The sequence below is a fragment of the Protobothrops mucrosquamatus genome, unplaced genomic scaffold (genome assembly GCF_001527695.2).
Source record: "Protobothrops mucrosquamatus isolate PMUCROS unplaced genomic scaffold, P.Mucros_1.0 scaffold1318, whole genome shotgun sequence".
NCBI lineage: Eukaryota > Metazoa > Chordata > Lepidosauria > Squamata > Viperidae > Protobothrops > Protobothrops mucrosquamatus.
Genome location: NW_015387519.1, coordinates 238,630 through 251,349, shown reverse-complemented (window position 1 = coordinate 251,349; position 12,720 = coordinate 238,630). Strand labels below are relative to the sequence as shown.

General features: G+C 34.8%; 1 protein-coding gene across 1 annotated transcript in view; it reads left to right on the top strand.

Moving 5' to 3' along the window:
- The first annotated feature begins 448 nt into the window (after positions 1–448).
- The window catches only part of EPRS (glutamyl-prolyl-tRNA synthetase), a 49,565-nt gene continuing 37,293 nt past the window's right edge, over positions 449–12,720 (top strand). The window contains exons 1-9 of the mRNA XM_015821377.1: positions 449–551; positions 2,880–2,964; positions 4,657–4,756; positions 5,653–5,809; positions 6,762–6,907; positions 7,427–7,521; positions 9,157–9,283; positions 10,537–10,729; positions 11,157–11,328. Of these exons, the coding sequence (XP_015676863.1) occupies positions 509–551; positions 2,880–2,964; positions 4,657–4,756; positions 5,653–5,809; positions 6,762–6,907; positions 7,427–7,521; positions 9,157–9,283; positions 10,537–10,729; positions 11,157–11,328 (1,118 nt within the window). The 5' untranslated portion in view covers positions 449–508. The remainder of the gene's footprint in view (positions 552–2,879; positions 2,965–4,656; positions 4,757–5,652; positions 5,810–6,761; positions 6,908–7,426; positions 7,522–9,156; positions 9,284–10,536; positions 10,730–11,156; positions 11,329–12,720) is intronic.

Genomic DNA, 12,720 nt, shown 5'->3' with positions numbered 1-12,720 from the left:
AGTTAAAAGGGTTCTTTTCCTGGTTTATACCTGTATCTCTGACTGGTAGATCTGAACCTGAAAAACTAGCAGTTTGAATTAGTGGTCCTTCCTCTGCATTGCATCTGAAACAGGTGCAGATCTCAAAAAACAGCTGGTGCCGGACAAAGGTCTGGCAGAGTTGGTCCCTTTTCGCGAGGGATGTTTCTGAAGACCCAAATGGACTCAGCTTTCCAATCTTTGACAAGCTCAACAGAAGCAAGCCCGGGCTTCATTCTGTTGGGTCTAATTAAGGGCTACGACACGTTCTGCAACCAATACTTAGGAATAGGCGTTGCGGCTCCCGAAAGCGTGTGGAAAGGCTCCAAGGCGCGGCGGGGAGGAGGGAGGCGAAGGCGTGGACGAGGCTGGCCCAGCCCTCTGACAAGATGGGAGGCGGGACCAGAGCCAGATTGGCGAAGGGGAGGGCCCTCTCGGCCTCGCAGCCGCGTCGCATTCCTTCCCGGTTCTTTCTCCTGCCGCTGCTGAAATGGCGCTGAGCCTGACGGTCAACCCCGGCGATCTGCCTCTCGGTAAGGACTTCCTGCTCCTTTTGCTCCCACGTCCTCCGCCCGAAATACACGCCGGTTATGAGTGCCTCAACCTTCACACACACACCCCACCTCCTCCTCCCGGCTGCTTTGCCCGGGCCAGGTATTGCTGCCATGTTGCATCAGGCACCGTACGCGGGGAGCCATTGGCCGACGCTTCATTCATCCGCCTCTTTCTCTCAAGCCGGTTCCTGGGTAACGTTTCTAGAGGAGGTCAAAGCGATGGGCAAAAGGCTGCTGTCACCTGGGTCGGGTGTTCGTGTGTGTGTGTATGGGGGGGAGGGGTGGCTAACGAAAGCAGGGATCGTCGGGTAGTGGAGCTGAGATGATGAAAGGGAATTTGAGGTTTTTGACATTGATAGAGACGAGGGTCAAGAGGTCCAGACGTTCAGTGGAGGTGGATTAGAGAGAAAGGCACTGACACGTGGCACAGATTGTAGGGGATTCTCTGGAGGAGTAAATGTTGGTCATAGGCATTTCTTACCCACTAACTTGTGTTTCTGGGTTATTTAACGCATTTTCATCCCCCTGCCCAGTCAGACTCAGGCTTATGAAGAAAAGTAAAATTTTGGCTTCATTTGTCACCAAGGTGTGGCTTCTGAATGTAGTAGTGCAACCCCAGACCAGTTATCACATGGATATTTAAACATGGATATTAAATAGGTGGATTGCCTGCTGCATTTTTTTTCAATCACAGCATTGCTTGGTCACTTTCTTCTTGGGCAATAGTCAAGATTATTTATATTCTGCTACTTAAAAGTTCTGGATTTTAAAAATGAAACTCCAGATACCAAGTTATGCCTTGAATATGTCCCACTATAAATTACATTTCCTATTCCAAGGTTATGTGATCTTTCTAGTTTTGTGATCTTTTGAGATATTCTCTTAACCTGTTATCTAGAATAGTGTACAGTTACTTGGGTATAAGTCCTGTGGAATGTAATAAGATGTGGCAGTGACATAACGTGTTAATGTTATAAAGCAGAATATATTTTACAGAGGAACACTGACATTTGAGAAAAAATTAAAAATATAACAATTTTATAAAAGTAATAGTGACTACTGTATGTTGAAACATTTCTTTTACATGGCACAAATGTTTTTGTGGCATGAACTCTTAATAAAAGTTCTTTAAATGTATTTACTTTTAAAATCTGAGCTGCCATAGGCATAGCAGGGTGTAGCTCAAGAGCATTTATGCTTAGTCATGGAATTTCTAAGTGTGTAATTTTAGCTTGTCATTCTGCATCCCAAAGAGACTAGATTGTAATAAATAATCTTGTCTGCTGTGATGCTTCTTAATTATATAAAATGTTGAACTTTCAGTATTGCATGCCATATAGTTACAAATTTTGCTACAACATTAAATAATTTTCCCCAGCCTGGTTTATAGGTGTAGGATTTCCCAGTGGTCTCCCATTAAAGTACTAACCAAACCCACATCCATATTTTTTCAAAGTCAACTAGGATCTGATGTTGCTGCTGTTGTACTTTTGTGGGAATTTGTACATTGCAGTCAGGAGTGGGTTTTTGAGAAAGGTTTGATTTGGAAATTTAACATATCTTTATTACTTTAATATAATACTACATTACAGTAGGGTAGTTTCTTATTGTAATCCAAGAACTCAAATAATTTTTCAGTACCTGGAAGCTTCAGTAAGTTTTTGAGAACTTGGTATTTCTAGGCTTCAGCTTCAAGTTCCAGCCTAAACTGCTGTTCAGTAAACCTCATTTTGGGATTCTCTTCTTCCCATAAATCCACTGGAAATTACACTGCTTTTTCTAAAAGGAGGAGACTTAAATTACCCTGCATTATTTCTCCTATCTCAATCCATTCCTAGGTTTTCACAGCTGTCAGCTCTCTACATGTAGAGTGTACATATTCAAGTCAATGGGACTTGCTTCATAGGCCCATGAAGTTTAATTTATATACTCATTTGACATTACTTATAAACCAGCCCATTCTTATTGACTCTGAACAATGTATGTGAACAAACTGACAAATGATTATTTCAGTAATTAAAACAAAAACATACCCAACATAACCTCAGGAATACTGCATCCTATCAGTCAAGTTGGCCGACTACATAGAGGGCACGGAAGTGATGGTGCACTGCTCTGGCAGTTTTGGGGAGGGGGGCTTCTCTTGCTTTACATTTTAGGCTTTTTCTTTTGATACTGAAAAGATTGTTGACAATTGATACAATGTTAATATTTTCCTGACTTGTAAACTTCAGGTAAAAGAGAAAATGCTATGAGAATTTTAAAAAAATATATATCTGTGAAATAACCTTGTTGTAATCATTTTAGGAGCATTGCTGACTGTAGAACATGTAAAGGATCATGTTAAAATTTCAGTTGAAATAGGCAAAGAAACCAGTCTACGGATATCTGAGTAAGTTTTTGTGTCTTTGCTGTTATTGCTTTTAAAATTTAGTTACTATAATATTGATGCTGTTAAGAAAATGAAGAAAGACTGTGTTCATTACCCTGAAGGATGAAATGCAATTATTACCCCTCTTAGTACTTACTAATCATTTCTGCATTGTAAAATGACTTTTATAAACCTATATATATATATATGCTTTTCTTTTGGTTTTTTTTCTCCAAAAACTCTCAAATAAACTTTGTTCAGATATATGTGATAACTTTTATTTCTTTTCTTGGAGCCTTATTATGGAACTGACATTAAACTCAAACAATGCTTTTGTAAATTTTCCCTTTCATTGGCCAGTGGTATAATAGTTGCCATGAGATCTGGTAGCCTGAGATGGATTTTAAGAAACAGAGAAAATAAAATTCTAAAACTGATTATGTGACTGATATGGATGGTAATATCTTGGATTGTACATCTAGAAAGTCATTCCTTTTCTGTCTCACCTTTCCATTTTTGGAGGGAAATGAGATCTCATTATTGTGTGTTTCCAAAAACGGGTCATCTTCTGCTGTAATAATGGTAAAGGAAGAAGTCATTTGAGATGAACTTGACTGCTTTTGCATTATGCCTTATTTCAACTTCTGATTTTAGTCTAGGTTAGTGATCTCTCATCTAATTGCTAAGTCAGAACCTGCTTAGTTTTCTAAGAAAATAGTTAATTTTGCTACCTAACTCAGCTTTTCTTAGTAGCTGCAAAGGTATAGATTATGCTGCATTGAAACTGTCATCCGTTCCATCTTTTCCACAGTGAAATAATGGCATAGATTTTTAAACAAGAAATTACAGAGTCATGGAAAACTGATTTGTAGAGAATGAAATAATGAAAATTTAATACGTTTTTGGAATATATATATATTCCAAAATATATATCAAACACAGATAAACTTTCTAAAATTAAAATGTTAAAAATAGAAAATTTATGGCTCTGAGATCTCCTTTAGGTTTGCAGAAAAAGTTCTCTGTGGCAGACTTTTGTGATATTCACTTAGTCTTGTAGTCCAAGATAATAAAACCTTTAAAATTTCTTATTATCCCAGGACTTAAGGCAGAGAGAAGTACTATGTAAAATCCAGTCATTTAATATGCACAGAATCTTAGTGATATAAATCATTTCTACATTTTGTGATGTATTCTCTGTCCTTCCAAGGAAAATATAATTACTTATTTTATTCTCCTTTGACCATTTCAGTCACATAAAAATGGTTTTTAAATGCACCACACAATTTTAAATAAAATACAGAAAAGCAGCATTTCACAATAAATCTATTATTATCAGGAAATTAAAAAATGGACAGTGCTACATTTCAATGAAGGACCAACCACACGACCCATTTATGTTCAATCAACCATTGTTTATACTTGCCTGATGATAAGAATTCGTTTATTATGAAAGGTTGCATTTATGCATGGAAAATAAAGTGAAGGTTTATTCAATTTTCAATAGCCTTTTAAAATAGCTTTTTAGTTTATCAAATGTTTAAAAAAGTTAAATTTTCATTAGCTTATACTGTGCTTGCTATATTTAATTTATGGGATAGAACGGCTATGAATTAATTTGGAAACATCATGCTGGGTTGGATATTATAATGAATTCCAATAAATATTACTTCAAACATGGATAAACACATATATATTCAATTTTTTAAACAGCCAAGTTACATTCACTGATGTGAATTCTATAGCTCGTTATCTGGCTAGAATTGCCACATCTGCTGGATTATATGGATCTAATTTGCTGGAGCACACTGAGGTAAAAACGATCTTCTAATTTCTTGGAGATACAGGATGGGCTTTTAAAAAAATCTTCTAGCAGTATGCCCCAGGAACTAGCAGTTCTCATGTTATAGAAGCCTTATTTTTTTGAAATCTAATACTGTATACTTTCCTCCCTTTATGGGCCTTTTCACAGAGCAGAATGAACCATTAAACAATGCAATTTTTCTTTAAAGGTAAATCATTTTCCATGTAAAGATTTCCTTGATGTTTCCTTACTGTTTGAAATCTGTATGTCAGAAAAAAAGACATGCAAAGAGGTGGAGGAGTTAGAGGACAATAAGGGTAACTGAGGAGAAGCAGCATTGCACTGATGTGATACCCCTTTTGGGTGTAGATTGTGATGTTGCATGCATGTACAAACAGTTGGAGCTTGTATCACAACTGCAATACTGCTTTTGTTTATGTGATGAAATTGCTAGAATTTACAGATGCTTCTGGTATCAGCACATTTGCAATCAGGGTTCTCCCCCTTCCCTGTGGAAATGTATTACCTTGCACTACGTTCATGGAGCTGCTATTTCCCTCTTAGTTCCCATCTGTTGTTTACAACTCATCTTTTATTTCTTTCTAAACTGTTCAGAGGGGCTCCTGTAATGAAATGATAGCTCCAAAGTAGCAGCACTTGAATATATGAGGGGTCCTTGATGCTCTCTCATCTCAGTTGTTTTCTTGCAGAGGTTTCATCACTCAAGCTAGGTAGCATTATCAGTGCTAGCTGATAACTCTTTAAATTCTAGAATTGCATTATCTGAATAACTCTCTTTAGTTATTTCTACTACTGATTTTTCCTAATGAGATGTATAGGTTTTATTGGCTATAATTCAATCTTTTATGTAATTTATCAAGTATATTTTTTCTTCTTTTTCAAAGATTGACCATTGGATTGAATTCAGCACCACAAAACTGTCCACTCCCACTGAGTTTGCTTTAGCCATCCAAGAGCTCAATAACTCCCTTTCTCTGAGAACCTATTTAGTAGGCAACTGTTTGAGCCTTGCAGATTTCAGTGTTTGGGCAGCATTGAAAGGTAAGGGGACATAGTAAATATAGTAGCGTGGTCATATCTTTTTTAAAATTAAAATGATTAAGCTTATCAAGATATACAATATAAAATAAAATGAAAATAGAAGGAAAAGAGGGGAGGGAGAAGGAAAGAGAAAGAGATAAATGGCAAAAAAAGAAAGAAAGGCAGTGACTCCTGACTCTTTTTAGCACAGTAGAATAAGATAGTAACATTACAATCTCAACTTTTTACTTTTATATACTTAATATGTACTAACCATTTCTGTAACAACAAACATATCAGCAAAGTCAAAGTTTCTTTTTTTTTCATTTCAAGAACAATATCCAGAAGGGGTTTCTAAGCAGAAACAAAGTTGGATGTGTTTTTTTTCTTTGATTAGAGTGGTTAATTTAGCTGTCTTCACTAGTTCCCTCAGTTTTCTCAACCATTTAACCATTGTAGGAATTAAAGTATCTTTCCACTTTTGCACATAAAATCATAAAGCATGCTTGCTGCTGTCAATATAGTAGCATGATAATATCTTGATAAAAAGTCATTTATGTACTGGAACATACGTATTTAGAAGTTCATTTGCACATAACTTTTGAAATTAAAATAGAAACTTCTCTTTATGTGGTTTTCATTATTTATTACATTTAGAAGTACATAAAGGTTGAGGGTTGAATAACAGTGCACATGTGTGTGGTGTGTGTAAAGGGACATATATTCCAACACGTCTATTTAAATTTCCCAAAAGTCAGATTTACTTATGTAAAATATATTTGGAAAGTCAAATGTAAATAATGAGGAAAATAAGATATTAAAATGCTCTCTTTGCAATAGCTATTTCCCCAATTATTATTTATAACTAAATTGCAGTTATTAATTATGTCATCTTTGGTATAAGTTGGTTAGTTATATTATCTTGCCACATGATATTTCCTAGTTTGTAATAAATCTGTCTCTTTTCCAATAGGCAACAATATATGGCAGGAGCAGTTACCTCAAAATAATGGTCCTGTTCATGTAAAACGCTGGTACAAGTTTCTTGAAGCACAAAATAGTTTTCAATCTGTAGATTCCAAATGGACTGTGGGAGACTCTGTTCGAAAAATAAAAATGGTAAGTGTTCAGCAATCTGTTTCAGTGTATCAAAATATAGATAGATAATACCTGAATTAGCCATTTTAGTACATATATATGCATATAGAGGCATGCAGGCAAATACATATTTGTACACACCATAAACATGCTTATTAGGAATGAAAATAAAGCTTTTTAAAACCTTTTATGTTAAATTAAAACTAATGTTGCTTTTGACTCACTAAATATTAAATTGAAGGACATACACATATCTGGTTTGAATTAAGAAATTGAATTACAGGCCTGTATTAATAAAATAATAATTGATGATTGCTTGGTGGTATTCCCCCAAATATGTGTTCCATTTTAGTGTGTAGATCTGCCTGGTGCAGAAACAGAATATTGTTATACATGATACCTTAATATAAGATATCATTGATCAGAATATGCCATAGTGCTTTCATATAATTATTTATTAGTAGACCTGTTATTTATTTTCAATAATTCCTGGGTTCAAAATTTGCAATTGAATAATTTCCTTTGTATTTTAATTTTAAGACAACAGAAAAGAAACAAGATCTTGGAAAATTTGTTGATCTCCCAGGTGCAGAGATGGGAAAAGTCATTGTTAGATTTCCTCCTGAAGCAAGTGGGTAAGATGAATTGTTCTATAACAAGTCAATTTTACCTGCCTTTGACAAAATGGAAGAACATGCAATTAAATTTGCTTTCCATTTCTATTACAAAAAATAAAATAATATAAATCATTCCTGTGCAATGAAAATGTTCTCTATAAAACTGCATTTTAAAATGTCTAATGTACATGACAAGCAATATGTAAATTAGAACAGAACATGCAATGTAGTTTGCGTGTTAGATTCATCATTCCATTCTGTATTATACTCATAGTTTGGGGTTTGGAGGAGATAGTAAAGGGAGAGCTCACACAATATTTATTTAAAGTAACAGAAGCATACAGGTAGCCCTTGAATTATGACAGTAATTGGGACTGGAATGTCTGTTGCTAAGCAATGCATTCCTAAATCATGACATCACATGACAGCATCACTTAGTGATGACAGTCTTGGTACTCCCCGTTGCCATGGTTAAGCAAATCCATTGGTCGTTAGGTGAGGACCTATCCCAATTGAAGCCACTCTGCCTTAGTCCCTCCCAACCCAAAGCTTCAGTAAAGATCCTCTCCTCTTCAGCTCCCCCACCTGCCTATCTCCCTCGCCTTCTCTGCCATTTTGACAACCTTGTAGTCTACCATCTCTGCCAACCTTGCTATCCTCCAATACTTAGTGATTGGATGACTATTAAGTAAGGAATAAGCAAGATTGTGTGATGCTTGTTTAGTTGTTTGTTTACAGACAAATATATAAGTAGGTATGTGCATGTAATTTTATATGCAGGTGGTGTAGCTGGCTGAGAACCTGGATTATTGTGAGCGTTATATATTGTATGAAGCAACAATAAGTATGAATCTGAATGTTATCAAAGACCAAAGGAATTGTGTTTGACATGGAAAATGGTGAACAATTGCAGATTATAAATCGGTGTTGAAAACTAGAAGAATCTATGTATATTGATAGTAATTTTTCCCTAGAAAATGTCTGTTGTTTAGAAGTAGCCAATATTTTGATGAGAAAAATGTAAAATGTTCTAGACCAGGGGTCCCCAACCCCTGGTCCGTGGACCGGCATCGGTCTGCAGCATGCCAGAAACTGGTAATATTGTACTGCTTTGTTCATATGGGCAAAATGACAATTGAAAATTATTTTTCATTAGTTTTTAAAGTAGCATTCTTTTGCAGTTTCATGTAGATGCATCAATATTGTAGATACATCAATATTGTGAATATTGTTATAAGAAATAATTTGTCTCTGTGTGTAATACTCATAACTGATTAATATTCCGTTTGGAAATTCTTATTTTATTAGTAACTTCAGAGCTCCTTTATGTGTCCTTAGTCCTATCCTGCATGAACTCAAACTTGTTCAAGAAAATTTCAGCCATCATGTACTGTGAAGGTTGACAGATAGTAAGGGATAGGGTAATTAATGTAAAAAAGCCATTGGTGATTGACTCATGAGGCTATGAAATTGTGGCTGAAATTTAAACATTGACAAGTTTTTTATTCTAAGCAAAATATATATTGACTGTATGGAGTCTGTTGTAGTAGGACTTTATATGTTGCTTCATTTCTTGTCTGTTTTATATTTACTTTTTCCTTTCATATTGAAACGATTAAATTATGTTGTTTTCTTTTCTGATTTTGTTTCTAGCTACTTGCATATTGGTCATGCAAAAGCTGCTCTGCTGAATCAGCACTACCAGGTCACCTTCAAGGGTAAATTGATCATGAGATTTGATGATACAAATCCAGAGAAAGAAAAAGAAGACTTTGAAAAGGTATTTCAGACATTCATGTATGGTTTATTTTAGAATTGAAATTAGGAAGATAAGTCAGATCTTGGGTATATTCACAAAGGGTATAAATCACTTTAAATGCAATTCCTTTATAGGATTGCTGAAAAAAATCATTTTTAAAAGTAAATAAATGTGGGCAGTGTTGATTTCTAATCTATTTTAATGTACCGTAATGAAAATTTATTTTCCCGATGAATTTTTAGCTTGGTTTTTTTTAAAAAAATAATATGTCATTATTTTTACTATTTTGAAATTATGTAACATTTGCCTTCAAATTCATTACTGTTGGACTAAGGGATATATTTCCATGGCATGTTCCCATGCTTCTATAGTAATATTTGAAACGTTATTAGAACCTAATTAAATGAACAAGTTCTGGATGATATTTTTCAGAGCTGTAAAGGCATAAAGTGAGGAAATATCACACTGTATTTCTTGAGATATTTTTAAGTAGTTGGTGTGCATGGAATCTTAATTAGGCTTTGTTTTGAGAAGGTTGCAGAGTTATGTACCTTATAACAGGTCCATGTGAACTGAGTTAAAGTGTACTACCTTTCAAAACAGTTTACTATTATTATATTTTATATTGCTTTAAGATGGGTTAGAAAATTGAATAAGAAGGATTTCATTTCTAGCTAATCTGATGCCTTTGTGATGACACAAAATGAACTGCAAATTGTTCATGTCATTAGAATAACAAATAATGAGGTCTATGGAAGAGTATGTTATAGAACATATAAATTACTATGNATAGCAAACTATCCCTACATTGTTTGTGTGTTAATAGTGCCTGGTTATGTTAACAATATCTACTATTTATTATGCAGAGTACCTTATTTCTTACTGCTTCCTGATTCTCTAGCCCAAATAGTACACACATGCAGTATTGTGCAGTGTTCTGCTCATATATAGTTCATTGCTTATTCTCAGATTTTGCAGCAGTGATTTCCCAAATGCTTTACAACAGTTTTGGGTGATGCTGAAATTCTAAGGACAAAGAATCCAACCCATAAACAGCTTAGGTGAATTTACTAAAATGTTGTGAAACTTCTGATAGTCTTTTAAGTGGGCAGCATTGGCTTTGTCAGTAAATTTTCTAAAATTCTATTTCTTTAATTACACATTTACAGCTCTTTGAAATGATAAAATGTAGCAACTTAGGAGAGGTTGCCATCTCTAATACAATAATAATTGTAAACAATTTTAAATATCAATCTAATTGATATTATATACAGGTGATCTTGGAAGATATTGCAATGCTTCAAATTAAGCCCAACCAATTTACATACACTTCTGATCATTTTGAAAAAATAATGAAATACGCTGAGAAACTCATTCATGAAGGAAAGGCTTATGTGGATGATACACCAGCAGAACAGATGAAAATGGAGAGAGAACAGAGAATAGAATCTAAACACAGGAATAATTGTAAGATGTTTTTATCAAAGTTTTATCCTTTTTAAATTGAATTAATGAAACATCTAATATTTGGTAAATATGTCATTAGCATAAGTTACATAACCTTCTGTGTTTGAGATAATGATTAAAAATAACCTCATTGAGATGTTGGCTGCATTTAGGTATCTCATATAAGCCAACATACTATTTGTTTGAGTTTGGCTGACTGTGATGCATGAATCAAGCCACTGGGATATATGAATAATGGTTTATGGTTTAATTTATGATTGGATAATGTCCAACCAACTGGAAATGTTGAAATAAAATTCAAAGAAATATATTTTGTAGGTAAATGCAAATTACTTTATAGATAAATATAAGTTATTTTTTATTTGTAAATATTGTATCATAATATTAGAACAAATTTAATCCTAATTAAATATTTGTAATCTGATAGCTGTTGAGAAGAATTTTCAGATGTGGGAGGAAATGAAAAAAGGAACAGAATTTGGGCAGACCTGCTGTCTACGAGCAAAAATTGATATGAATAGTAATAATGGATGCATGAGAGACCCAACTCTTTATCGTTGTAAAAATCAGCCACACCCACGTACTGGAAATAAGTACAAGTATGTATTGAGGAAGAACTTCCTTTCATTTTCTTAGACTTTCTACTCTATTTTTTTTAATTAATACAATCTGGTTTCTGGTTTCTTGGAAATGATTTTAACATTTCAGGCCTTCTTTATTTTTGTAGAGAGTTTTATAGCCTGGTAGAATCTGATACTGAATAGGTAGGTAGGTGGGTAGATAGATAGTTAGTTAGTTAGTTAGTTAGTTAGTTAGTATCAGATTCTACCAGGCTATAAAACTCTACAAAAATAAAGAAGGCCTGAAATATTAAAATTGTTTCCATGAAACCAGAAACCAGGTTGTATTCTATTTCTATTCTATATTCTATGTTCCATAATATATATGGAAGAACATCTATTCTTAAGACAACTAGCAATTTTAAGTTCTTAAACTCTAGGACTAAATCATTCCCATGAGAAAGAGGTTAGTGACAGGACTGAATCTCTTCATCTACTGAACCTGAAGATGGGCAGAATGGAACAAAGAAATTCTATAAGTACTTCTTTTAGATCTTGTTTTATTGAGATATTCAATCTGAATAGAGCTGAAAGGGACCTTGGAGGACTTGTAGTCCAACCCCCTGCTCAAGCTGTTGGCTGTCCAGTCTTTTCCTAAAAACCTAAAGTGGTGGAAGCACCCACAACTTCTGAAGGCAAGCTGTTCCACTGGTTAATTGTCCTCACTATTAAGAAGTTTCTCCTTAGTCCAGGTTGCTTCTGTCTTTGATTAGTTTCTGTTGTTTCTTGTCTTACCTTCTGGTGCTTTGGAAAATACTGCTATCATGTCACCCCTAGTCCTTCTTTCCTCTAGTCTGGCCATACCCAATTCCTGCAACCATTCTATATATGTTTTTATCTAATCGTCTTAGTTGTTCTTTGTACTTTTCATAAGTCCGCAGTTGAGCAATGTAAAAAAAATAGCTTTTCAGTCTTATTTGATAAATTTAGGAGTTTATTAGGGTGAATTATCTCTCTTAAAAAAGAGAGGAAAAAACCCTGAACTAAAAAAGCAAGAACTAATCACTTACAGTAAATATGAGCCAGCAGTGTGCTGCAGCTGCCAAAAAAGCCAACACAGTGCTGGGCTGCATTAACAGAGGGATAGAATCAAGATCACGTGAAGTATTAATACTACTTTACAATGCCTTAGTAAGGCCACACTTGGAATACCGCATCCAGTTTTGGTCACTACGATGTAAAAAAGATGCTGAGACTCTAGAAAGAGTACAGAGAAGAGCAACAAAGATGATTAGGGGACTGGAGGCTAAAACATATAAGGAACGGTTGCTGGAATTGGGTATGTCTAGTTTAACGAAGAGAAGGATGAGGGGGGACATGATAGCAGTGTTCCAATATCTCAGGGGCTGCCACAAAGAAGAGGGAGTCAAG